Source organism: Oncorhynchus tshawytscha, linkage group LG19, assembly GCF_018296145.1.
Source record: "Oncorhynchus tshawytscha isolate Ot180627B linkage group LG19, Otsh_v2.0, whole genome shotgun sequence".
Classification (NCBI taxonomy): Eukaryota; Metazoa; Chordata; class Actinopteri; order Salmoniformes; family Salmonidae; genus Oncorhynchus; species Oncorhynchus tshawytscha.
The window spans coordinates 55,459,876-55,472,370 of record NC_056447.1 but is presented as its reverse complement, the minus strand read 5'-3'; the positions used below and the strand labels follow the sequence as shown (position 1 = coordinate 55,472,370).

Sequence of the window (12,495 nt, the reverse complement as noted above, 5' to 3'; positions counted from 1 at the left end):
GTGAGTATGCAGGCCATGGAAGAACTGGGACATTTTCAGCTTCCAGGAATTGTGTACAGATCCATGCGACTTGGGGCTGTGCATTATCATGCTGAAACATGAGGTGATGGCGGTGGATGAATGGCACGACAATGGGCCTCAGGATCTCGTCACGGTATCTCTGCATTCAAATTGCCATCGATAAAATGCAATTGTGTTCATTGTCCGTAGCTTATACCTGCCCATACCATAACCCCACCGCCACCATGGGGCACTCTGTTCACAACGCTGATATCAGTAAACCACTCGCCCACACGACTCCATACATGTAGTCTGTGGTTGGGAGGCCAGTGGGACATACAGCTAAATTCTCTAAAACAACGTTGGAGGCAGCTTATGGTAGAGAAATTAACATGAAATTCTCTGGCAACAGCTCTGGTGGACATTCCTGTAGTCAGCATGCCAATTGCATGAGCTCTCAAATTGACACATCTGTGGCATTGTGTTGTGTGACAAAACGGCACATTTTAGAGTGGCCTTTTATTGTCCCCAGCACAAGGTGCACCTGTGTAATGCTCATGCTGTTTAATCAGCTTCTTGATATGCCACACCTGTCAGGTGGATGGATTATCTTGGCAAAGGACAAATGCTCACTAACAGGGATGTAAACCAATTTGTGCACAACATTTGAGAGATATTAGTATTTTTTTTGTGCGCATGGAACATTTCTGGGATATTTTATTTACGCTCGTAAAACATGGGACCAACACAACATACCTAACTGGAGAGGTTTGAACTCAGGAAGGTGTGAGGAGGCACACAGTTGGTAGAAGATATGGTAATTCCTCTCCTCGGTAGCCTGCAAAGACAACAAAGTGTATAATCAAATCGAGTTTTAAAAATAAGACAGACTGGGCCAGTGGCACACTACCTCTTTCTCTTCAGGAATGTGTTTGTTAGAAAATCGTAAAGCCCCATAATTCATTAGGAAGAAGAGGAACGAGGACATCTCAGCTATAGCAAAACCCAGCTCCCCAGTCAACATGCAGTGAAGAATTATTATTATTATTATTTTATTTATTATTATTTTTACAGATGAGAAACTTAGAAATGAGGTCATGTTGAGTAGGTATGAACCAGTTAGCTACGGTTTGCCCTAAAGAACACACCATGAACTCCAGCCATACCAAATACAGTCCACGTATTGGACCTCACCTGAAACACCACTCTAGATTTCTCCAGCAAGTACGTTCTCATGTTAGCCCCGATGATGTGATAGTTTTTGTCGAATCCAATCTCGATGTACTTCCCAAAGCGACTGCTGTTGTCGTTTCTAGTCGTCTTTGCATTCCCGATGGCCTAGAGGGGGAGACAGAATGAACGAGCTCCGCGTATCATTTGGGTAGTTGGCTACAGACAAGTAGATGTGGGCCATGTTCTGCAGGGCAAAACGTTGTAGAACCTTCCGATAGATATACTGTATATCCTGTAGAAACAAACATGTCCTTGGCGTGTATAGTCAGCTCTATCTGAAAACTTCACAACATTTTTGCCTTTGACTTACAACAACGATTGCCCTTCTAGGATCAATAAAGTTTACTGAATTGAAAGATAGACCGGTGGTCTCTTTACCTCCATGATGGGGCTGGAGGCCAGCACTCTCTCCTCCACATTAGCCTCGCTGGAGGACCCGCTGACCGTAGCAAAGTACCTCATGGCATACTTAGCAGAGACTGTCTTACCAGCCCCAGACTCCCCACTCACTATGATAGACTGGTTCCTCTGATCTCTAGAAGAAGAAGAAGATAGAACAGCCATCCTTGAAGTAATCACTGATGTTGCATGACTGGACAGCTGAAAGTCACGTGATGGAGACCTGTCCAATCACATCAAGAGAGGAAGGAATCAAGGACAAGACATTGTGCTGAGTGATTGACAGACCTGGCCATCTGTTTGTAAGCCTCCTCTGCCACAGCGAAGATGTGAGGATCCATGTCGCCCATGTTCTGTCCACTGTAGGCGTTGATGATGTCATGGTCATAGATGGGTATGCTCTCATAGGGGTTGATAGCAACCAACACGATGCCTGAATGAATTCACATTAACGAATCAGTGGCATGATGTATCAAAACACACACACACACACACACACACACACACACACACACACACACACACACACACACACACAGAATTCCAAACATTTCAAATAGCCCAGGTCTGATAGCAGTTAACAACAAATATTTTGCCAGATACAGAAATGACAACAATGATCTAATTTCCACATGAAACTTCCCGATAAAAAACTCTGCAGCTCCACCACAATTGCATATTTACAGCTGTTAAAAGAAGCATATTTAGGTAGAACATTCTGAACGGTAGAATGTCAGGACTTCTTAATATATGATCGACACTATCTATATATCACTATCTATATTACCTCGAACGGAACTGACAGTCCTGTGAACGGGACTCCAAAGTCTACAGTGAGTCACCAGAACAGAGTGAAAGGCTTTAGTTTTTATCTGCAACAGGTGTAGATGGAGTGTGAGTGTTTCTTTACCACAGTAGGTGTAGATGGAGTGTGAGTGTTTCTTTACCGCAGTAGGTGTAGATGGAGTGTGAGTGTTTCTTTACCGCAGTAGGTGTAGATGGACAGTAGGTGTAGATGGACTTGGGAGTGTTTCTTTACCACAGTAGGTGTAGATGGACTTGGGAGTGTTTCTTTACCGCAGTAGGTGTAGATGGACTTGGGAGTGTTTCTTTACCGCAGTAGGTGTAGATGGACTTGGGAGTGTTTCTTTACCGCAGTAGGTGTAGATGGACTTGGGAGTGTTTCTTTACCGCAGTAGGTGTAGATGGAGTGTGAGTGTTTCTTTACCGCAGTAGGTGTAGATGGAGTGTGAGTGTGTCTTTACCGCAGTAGGTGTAGATGGAGTGGGAGTGTTTCTTTACCGCAGTAGGTGTAGATGGAGTGTGAGTGTTTCTTTACCGCAGTAGGTGTAGATGGACTTGGGAGTGTTTCTTTACCGCAGTAGGTGTAGATGGAGTGTGAGTGTTTCTTTACCACAGTAGGTGTAGATGGACTTGGGAGTGTTTCTTTACCGCAGTAGGTGTAGATGGACTTGGGAGTGTTTCTTTACCGCAGTAGGTGTAGATGGACTTGGGAGTGTTTCTTTACCGCAGTAGGTATAGATGGACTTGGGAGTGTTTCTTTACCACAGTAGGTGTAGATGGACTTGGGAGTGTTTCTTTACCGCAGTAGGTGTAGATGGACTTGGGAGTGTTTCTTTACCACAGTAGGTGTAGATGGACTTGGGAGTGTTTCTTTACCACAGTAGGTGTAGATGGACTTGGGAGTGTTTCTTTACCGCAGTAGGTGTAGATGGACTTGGGAGTGTTTCTTTACCGCAGTAGGTGTAGATGGACTTGGGAGTGTTTCTTTACCGCAGTAGATGTAGATGGACTTGGGAGTGTTTCTTTACCGCAGTAGGTATAGATGGAGTGTGAGTGTTTCTTTACCGCAGTAGGTGTAGATGGACTTGGGAGTGTTTCTTTACCACAGTAGGTGTAGATGGAGTGTGAGTGTTTCTTTACCGCAGTAGGTGTAGATGGAGTGTGAGTGTTTCTTTACCGCAGTAGATGTAGATGGACTTGGGAGTGTTTCTTTACCGCAGTAGGTGTAGATGGAGTGTGAGTGTTTCTTTACCGCAGTAGATGTAGATGGACTTGGGAGTGTTTCTTTACCGCAGTAGGTGTAGATGGAGTGGGAGTGTTTCTTTACCGCAGTAGGTGTAGATGGACTTGGGAGTTTGTCTTTACCACAGTAGGTGTAGATGGACTTGGGAGTGTGAGTGTTTCTTTACCGCAGTAGGTGTAGATGGACTTGGGAGTGTGTCTTTACCACAGTAGGTGTAGATGGACTTGGGAGTGTGAGTGTTCTTTCTTTACCACAGTAGATGTAGATGGACTTGGGAGTGTGAGTGTGTCTTTACCGCAGTAGGTGTAGATGGAGTGTGAGTGTGTCTTTACCACAGTAGGTGTAGATGGACTTGGGAGTGTGAGTGTTTCTTTACCGCAGTAGATGTAGATGGAGTGTGAGTGTTTCTTTACCGCAGTAGGTGTAGATGGAGTGTGAGTGTTTCTTTACCGCAGTAGGTGTAGATGGACTTGGGAGTGTGAGTGTGTCTTTACCACAGTAGGTGTAGATGGACTTGGGAGTGTGTCTTTACCACAGTAGGTATAGATGATCTTGGACTCCACGAAGCGCACTTTGAGGTTGTGTAGAACTGCTGGTTCGTGGAGGTAGCTGAGAGCTGTCAGGTCATTCTCCCCCACCAGGATATCAGGGTTCCTTAGCGGGGGTAAACTGTTGGTCTGGGGGTCGATCTTGTGTTCCAAGTTCTGGAAGAAAACAACCGCAGTCAGATGAAAGCAACACCCCAAAAATAACAATAACAAATATATATATATTCACTGGACAAGCACCGGAAATTAGTGCAAGCTTATGTGGGATGGTGCAATGTATCTAATATGGATTGTTTATTCAGCGTTGGAATTGTATACAGTATGCCTTATAATTAATTAAAGAGGCACTATGCAGAAACCGCTCCACCATTTCCTGGTTTCTAAAATTCTAATAGTTCCCCTAATTTCAATTTATGTGACAAAACAAGCAAGTCTAGTGGACAGAATCATTGTACCATCTAAAACCGCTGTGAAATATATTTTCCCATCACCAAAAATATTGTATTTTCAGCTGTTTGAAGCTGGTCTATAAAACCGAACGTAAAAAAAAAAACTTAACAAGAAACATACAAATAGAGCACATAGAACATATCTACCACTTCTTAGACTTGCTTTTCAATGGGAATGACATATCTATAATTCACATTTCTATGTGAAATTCATCAGGTCGCCCCCAAAAAAGTGACATATTGCAGCATTGAACTCCTTATAGTGTAATTAGTCTCTCCTCCATGTGTCCATTAAATACTGAACTCCTTATAGTGTAATTAGTCTCTCCTCCATGTGTCCATTAAATAGAGAGTTGAAATGCTGATCCTCTTCTGCCCAACCACTCAGATAACATCTTGGGCTTATTTCCATACCTGAAGTACATGCATTACATGCCTCAACTTGAACCGTCAGCTGCTGTGCAACAGCAAAAAGGTTTGGAGTAAAAGCACCGTAGGTTTTGTGGCCTGTTACGTTTCAGTCCCTGTATCTAGCTTGATCTAAAACAAATCTAATGTTTAGGCTACTTATGAACATGTGTGTTCAAAACTGGAGCTGTAGTGTGAAGCCTTCCCTTACTCAAGTCAAGGTGGTAACTAACTTTAGCAACATATGTTTAGTCTGAAGTAAATGTATCAACCAGGTACATAAATAAAACAGGATAACAATTATTATTTACATTCTGAGGACTTGCCCACCACAGTATCAGCCATAGTCAAATCCCTTCCCCGGTCTTTATCCAAATGTTCCTTCTTTCTATTCCAACGAGACCCATCTCACCACCCCTCCAGACCCATCTCTCCACCCCTCCAGACCCAGAACCCATCTCTCCACCCCTCCAGACCCAGAACCCATCTCTCCACCCCTCCAGACCCATCTCTCCACCCCTCCAGACCCAGAACCCATCTCTCCACCCCCCCTCCAGACCCAGAACCCATCTCTCCACCCCTCCAGACCCAGAACCCATCTCTCCACCCCTCCAGACCCATCTCTCCACCCCTCCAGACCCAGAACCCATCTCTCCACCCCTCCAGACCCATCTCTCCACCCCTCCAGACCCAGAACCCATCTCTCCACCCCTCCAGACCCATCTCTCCACCCCTCCAGACCCAGAACCCATCTCACCACCCCTCCAGACCCATCTCACCACCCCTCCAGACCCAGAACCCATCTCTCCACCCCTCCAGACCCATCTCACCACCCCTCCAGACCCATCTCACCACCCCTCCAGACCCAGAACCCATCTCTCCACCCCTCCAGACCCAGAGACCCATCTCTCCAGACCCCCTACAGACCCAGAACCCATCTCTCCACCCCTCCAGACCCACCACCCCTCCAGACCCATCTCTCTACCCCTCCAGACCCATCTCTCTACCCCTCCAGACCCATCTCTCTACCCCTCCAGACCCATCTCTCCACCCCTCCAGACCCATCTCTCCACCCCTCCAGACCCATCTCTCTACCCCTCCAGACCCATCTCTCTACCCCTCCAGACCCATCTCTCTACCCCTCCAGACCCATCTCACCACCCCTCCAGACCCATCTCACCACCCCTCCAGACCCATCTCTCCACCCCTCCAGACCCATCTCTCCACCCCTCCAGACCCATCTCTCTACCCCTCCAGACCCATCTCTCTACCCCTCCAGACCCATCTCTCCACTCCTCCAGACCCAGAACCCATCTCTCCACCCCTCCAGACCCATTTCTCTACCCCTCCAGACCCATCTCTCCACTCCTCCAGACCCAGAACCCATCTCTCCACCCCTCCAGACCCATCTCTCTACCCCTCCAGACCCATCTCTCCACTCCTCCAGACCCAGAACCCATCTCTCTACCCCTCCAGACCCAGACCCATCTCACCACCCCTCCAGACCCATCTCACCACCCCTCCAGACCCATCTCTCCACCCCTCCAGACCCATCTCTCCACCCCTCCAGACCCATCTCTCCACCCCTCCAGACCCATCTCTCTACCCCTCCAGACCCAGAACCCATCTCTCAGACCCATCTCCAGACCCAGAACCCATCTCTCTACCCCTCCAGACCCATCTCTCTACCCCTCCAGACCCAAAACCCATCTCTGCACCCTCCAGACCCATCTCTCCACCCCTCCAGACCCATCTCTCCACCCCTCCAGACCCATCTTTCACCCCTCCAGACCCATCTCTCCACCCCTCCAGACCCATCTTTCCACCCCTCCAGACCCATCTCTCCACTCCTCCAGACCCATCTCTCCATCTCTCCAGACCCAGAGACCCATCTCTCCACCCCTCCAGACCCATCTCTCCACCCCTCCAGACCCATCTCTCTACCCCTCCAGACCCATCTCTCTACCCCTCCAGACCCATCTTTCCACCCCTCCAAACCCAGCTCCTCTCTCACAGTGCCATCCTCCAGCTGTAGACACAGAGCCCTGTCTCCAGGAGTGTAGTCCTTGGTGAGCTCTGCTGGCTTCCATGCCTCCACAGCATCTGGGAGCCAGACCCGGGCATACTGAGGGACAGCGGAACACTGGTTAATGCATGGACATGTCAACAACATAACAGCTACATCTAGGACTTAAAAAGCGATGAGTCATAGATATGGCTAGGCAGCATACTGACATTTTTTAGTATGATCTAGTCTAATTATACAGAGGGAGTAGAAGGACAGAGGGACACAGGTTAATGCATAGAAATGTCAACATAAGGACAATGTTGCACTACTGCTATCCAGAATAGATTCTGACCCCTATGCTTGCTTACAGCTACACTCGGGTCAGACAAGCTTCTGCAGAGCCAGATGTATCTCAATCCAGGGATGAGAAATGCATTTTTACTCCTAATTGTCCTATTATCCCAACTCTTACACAAGCTAGTTTTTTGTGTTGTTTTTTTTGCATTCGTTCAATCTTCTCGGTGTAAGAGTTTGGATAATGGGACAATTTAGAGAATAACTGATGTCTCATTCCTGGATTGTGGTACATTTTCCCAGACATATTTTGCGTCGGCTCTGCGGTGTCTTAATTTATACAGGAAGTTTGTCCGATCCGAGTGCAGCTGTGATCAAGAATACAGTCAGAATCTATTCTGGATACACAACTGCATTCTAGTCTAATCTAAATGATCAATGCCATTTAAAAAAAAACATCTGTGACCATTCTCTTCGGATATACAATCTAATATCACTATGGATGAGATGACAACATTACTTATTTAGTCAATAATCATCATTGACATTTCTCACCAACAAAACCATTGATGTTACTAATAACTTTATAATCTTGATGCAACTCACAAAGTAGTTGAGGAACGCTCAACTCCCATTCTCTTAAATCGAGGCGATATACACCGAGTAACTTTAACTTTCCACAGCTGTGTCATCACTCTTCACTGTCTGCGGTAGGTATTGACATGTAGCAAAAAATCTATCGCAATGACCTAACGTTACATAAAGGCACACACATTAACTGTGAGAACAAAACTGAGGCCAACGTTGATAAAATAGCGTAACTCCATTTAACTGTTATCTCTATCCGTAAATGATCCTATAGTCCTACTAACTTACATGCCACTGACAGAAACCTACTAATCATATTAGCCTACCTTGGAGTATAGTTCAGAAGCTGCCATGACATTCAATATGCTTTATATCCACTCTTCACTTTAGCCTCTGTCTCTTCATTTGCGACCCAGTTAATAAATATGAAAAATATAAAGGAAAAAGTAGCGGAGAGAGAGAAAATAGCGGCTACGTGCCGACAGGAATCTCCATACTTCTTCAAGTGTGAAGTCTCTGTGCATTATGGGTATATCTATTCCGCGCGTCCGGTGGCTGTTGCCTTGAAAGGTGACCTCCTTGTGGCTGCTTGGCTTATTACATATTACTTTATAACATTCAAACATTCAAACATAATAACATTCAAACATACACGGATCAGCAACCACAGTTAATGAAATCACTGAAACCCTTAACGAAGAGCTGCCGTCAGTGTTGGAATGGGTGGCCAGTAATAAACTGGTCCTTGAACATCTCTGAAACTAAGAGCGTTTGTATTTGGTACAAATCATTCCCTAAGTTCTAGACCCCAGCTGAATCTGGTAATGAATGGTGTGGCTGTTGAACAAGTTGAGGAGACTAAATGACTTGGCGTTACCTTAGATTGTAAACTGTCATGGTCCAAACATATAGATTCAATGGTTATAAAGATGGGTAGAGGTCTGTCCCTATAAAAGAGATGCTCTGCTTTTTTGACACCACACTCCAAAAAGCAAGTCCTTCAGGCTCTAGTTTGGTCTTATCTTGATTATTGTCCAGTCGTGTGGTCCAGTGCTGCAAGGAAAGACCTAGTTAAGCTGCATCTGGCCCAGAACAGAGTGGCATGTCTTGCTCTTCATTGTAATCAGAGGGCTGATATAAATACTATGCTGTCAGTCCCTCTCCAGAAAGGTTCAGCAGGGCAGGGGTGTGTGGTGAAGATATAGACCAGTCTCTCTCTCCAGACTGGCTCAGCAGGGCAGGGGTGTGTGGTGAAGATATAGACCAGTCTCTCTCTCCAGACTGGCTCAGCAGGGCAGGGGTGTGTGGTGAAGATATAGACCAGTCTCTCTCTCCAGACTGGCTCAGCAGGGCAGGGGTGTGTGGTGAAGATATAGACCAGTCTCTCTCTCCAGAATGGTTCAGCAGGGCAGGGGTGTGTGGTGAAGATATAGACCAGTCCCTCTCTCCAGAATGGTTCAGCAGGGCAGGGGTGTGTGGTGAAGATATAGACCAGTCTCTCTCTCCAGAATGGTTCAGCAGGGCAGGGGTGTGTGGTGAAGATATAGACCAGTCTCTCTCTCCAGAATGGCTCAGCAGGGCAGGGGTGTGTGGTGAAGATATAGACCAGTCTCTCTCTCCAGATTGGCTCAGCAGGCAGGGGTGTGTGGTGAAGATATAGACCAGTCTCTCTCTCCAGAATGGTTCAGCAGGGCAGGGGTGTGTGGTGAAGATATAGACCAGTCTCTCTCTCCAGAATGGTTCAGCAGGGCAGGGGTGTGTGGTGAAGATATAGACCAGTCTCTCTCTCCAGAATGGTTCAGCAGGGCAGGGGTGTGTGGTGAAGATATAGACCAGTCTCTCTCTCCAGAATGGTTCAGCAGGGCAGGGGTGTGTGGTGAAGATATAGACCAGTCTCTCTCTCCAGACTGGCTCAGCAGGGCAGGGGTGTGTGGTGAAGATATAGACCAGTCTCTCTCTCCAGACTGGCTCAGCAGGGCAGGGGTGTGTGGTGAAGATATAGACCAGTCTCTCTCTCCAGATTGGCTCAGCAGGACAGGGGTGTGTGGTGAAGATATAGACCAGTCTCTCTCTCCAGAATGGTTCAGCAGGGCAGGGGTGTGTGGTGAAGATATAGACCAGTCTCTCTCTCCAGAATGGCTCAGCAGGGCAGGGGTGTGTGGTGAAGATATAGACCAGTCTCTCTCTCCAGAATGGTTCAGCAGGGCAGGGGTGTGTGGTGAAGATATAGACCAGTCTCTCTCTCCAGACTGGCTCAGCAGGGCAGGGGTGTGTGGTGAAGATATAGACCAGTCTCTCTCTCCAGATTGGCTCAGCAGGGCAGGGGTGTGTGGTGAAGATATAGACCAGTCTCTCTCTCCAGATTGGCTCAGCAGGGCAGGGGTGTGTGGTGAAGATATAGACCAGTCTCTCTCTCCAGAAAGGTTCAGCAGGGCAGGGGTGTGTGGTGAAGATATAGACCAGTCTCTCTCTCCAGATTGGCTCAGCAGGGCAGGGGTGTGTGGTGAAGATATAGACCAGTCTCTCTCTCCAGACTGGCTCAGCAGGGCAGGGGTGTGTGGTGAAGATATAGACCAGTCTCTCTCTCCAGAATGGTTCAGCAGGGCAGGGGTGTGTGGTGAAGATATAGACCAGTCTCTCTCTCCAGACTGGCTCAGCAGGGCAGGGGTGTGTGGTGAAGATATAGACCAGTCTCTCTCTCCAGACTGGCTCAGCAGGGCAGGGGTGTGTGGTGAAGATATAGACCAGTCTCTCTCTCCAGATTGGCTCAGCAGGGCAGGGGTGTGTGGTGAAGATATAGACCAGTCTCTCTCTCCAGATTGGCTCAGCAGGGCAGGGGTGTGTGGTGAAGATATAGACCAGTCTCTCTCTCCAGAACTGGTTCAGCAGGGCAGGGGTGTGTGGTGAAGATATAGACCAGTCCCTCTCTCCAGACTGGCTCAGCAGGGCAGGGGTGTGTGGTGAAGATATAGACCAGTCTCTCTCTCCAGAATGGCTCAGCAGGGCAGGGGTGTGTGGTGAAGATATAGACCAGTCTCTCTCTCCAGATTGGCTCAGCAGGACAGGGGTGTGTGGTGAAGATATAGACCAGTCTCTCTCTCCAGAATGGCTCAGCTGTCTCCCGCCAGTTCTTGGCATTCATTGTGAATTGTTTTCCATTTTATTTCTTATTTTGATTTTCCCCCTGTCGTTTGTTTACATTAATTTCTGTTAATGCATGTATTAATTACAGTAATTTACCGTTCTCATTCTCGGAGTGGAAACTTTGTTTGCAGAGATCACAACCTGTTACACTTGTGAGAAACATGTTTTGGTTTATTTCATAAACATAATTTATTTTCATTGTCTTTTGTTTGGAGTGTGAGCAATGAGCAACGTGTTTGGTTTCTCTGTCCTGATCATGTTGAGGGAACGTGTGTCTGGTTTCTCTGTCCTGATCATGTTGAGGGAACGTGTGTCTGGTTTCTCTGTCCTGATCATGTTGGGGGAACGTGTGTCTGGTTTCTCTGTCCTGATCATGTTGAGGGAACGTGTGTCTGGTTTCTCTGTCCTGATCATGTTGAGGGAAGGTGTGTCTGGTTTCTCTGTCCTGATCATGTTGAGGGAACGTGTGTCTGGTTTCTCTGTCCTGATCATGTTGAGGGAACGTGTGTCTGGTTTCTCTGTCCTGATCATGTTGGGGGAACGTGTGTCTGGTTTCTCTGTCCTGATCATGTTGAGGGCCTGAGCACATATAGATGTACCTGGTCTGCTGCTCAGAAATGTAAGTCATAGCTTTTTGAACATCCATAGTGAATAATAATATATTAAAACTATTTGAAAAAAAATCTTTCCAAAAATCTGCCCCTCGATAATCACCAATCCTCGGTGTGAAAGCGCAATGGTGACAGCTTACTGATACCAGACTCAGAAACCTGGATAGACGTGCTCAGCGGAAGAGGCATTGAAGCGGTAGGTGAGAGACATGGTACCCCTCATGGTGTAGAAGGAGAGGGTGGCTGCCGATAGGTCCAAGAAGACCCCTATCCGGGATGAATAGGGTGCATTGATATCCAGTTGGTCTTTACTATGCTGGGCAGAGTGGCTAGAATCGGAGCTGTCCCCGTAGCCTGTCCTCTTGAGGTCCTTTTAGGTGCAGGCCCCCCTTTTCCTCTCCACCTGTCCCAGTAGCCTGTCCTCTTGAGGTCCTTTTAGGTGCAGGCCCCCCTTTTCCGCTCCACCTCCCAGTAGTAGGCACCCTCGGACAAGGGATCCTTGCAGAGGACCTGGGGCAGTTAGACTGGTACAGCTGGCATTAGGTGGTACAGCTGGCAGAGGACCTGGGGCAGTTAGACTGGTACAGCTGGCATTAGGTGGTACAGCTGGCAGAGGACCTGGGGCAGGCAGTCGAACCTTGAGGTACCTTGAGGTACAGACTGGTACAGCAGGTAGTCGAACCTTGAGGTACTGTCTGTATTGGTGCTGGTCCACCTTCTTGTTACCTCTAGACTGGTACAGCTGGCAGTCGAACCTTGAGGTACT

General features: G+C 47.4%; 1 protein-coding gene across 1 annotated transcript in view; it reads right to left on the bottom strand.

Annotated features, from left to right (window-relative positions):
* The window catches only part of LOC112218944 (unconventional myosin-Va), a 43,913-nt gene extending 35,423 nt beyond the window's left edge, over positions 1–8,490 (bottom strand). The window contains exons 1-7 of the mRNA XM_042301922.1: positions 8,301–8,490; positions 7,099–7,209; positions 4,212–4,383; positions 1,921–2,065; positions 1,612–1,768; positions 1,195–1,338; positions 757–838 (exon numbers count right to left, since the gene is read on the bottom strand). Of these exons, the coding sequence (XP_042157856.1) occupies positions 757–838; positions 1,195–1,338; positions 1,612–1,768; positions 1,921–2,065; positions 4,212–4,383; positions 7,099–7,209; positions 8,301–8,327 (838 nt within the window). The 5' untranslated portion in view covers positions 8,328–8,490. The remainder of the gene's footprint in view (positions 1–756; positions 839–1,194; positions 1,339–1,611; positions 1,769–1,920; positions 2,066–4,211; positions 4,384–7,098; positions 7,210–8,300) is intronic.
* Between the last annotated feature and the right edge of the window lie 4,005 nt (positions 8,491–12,495).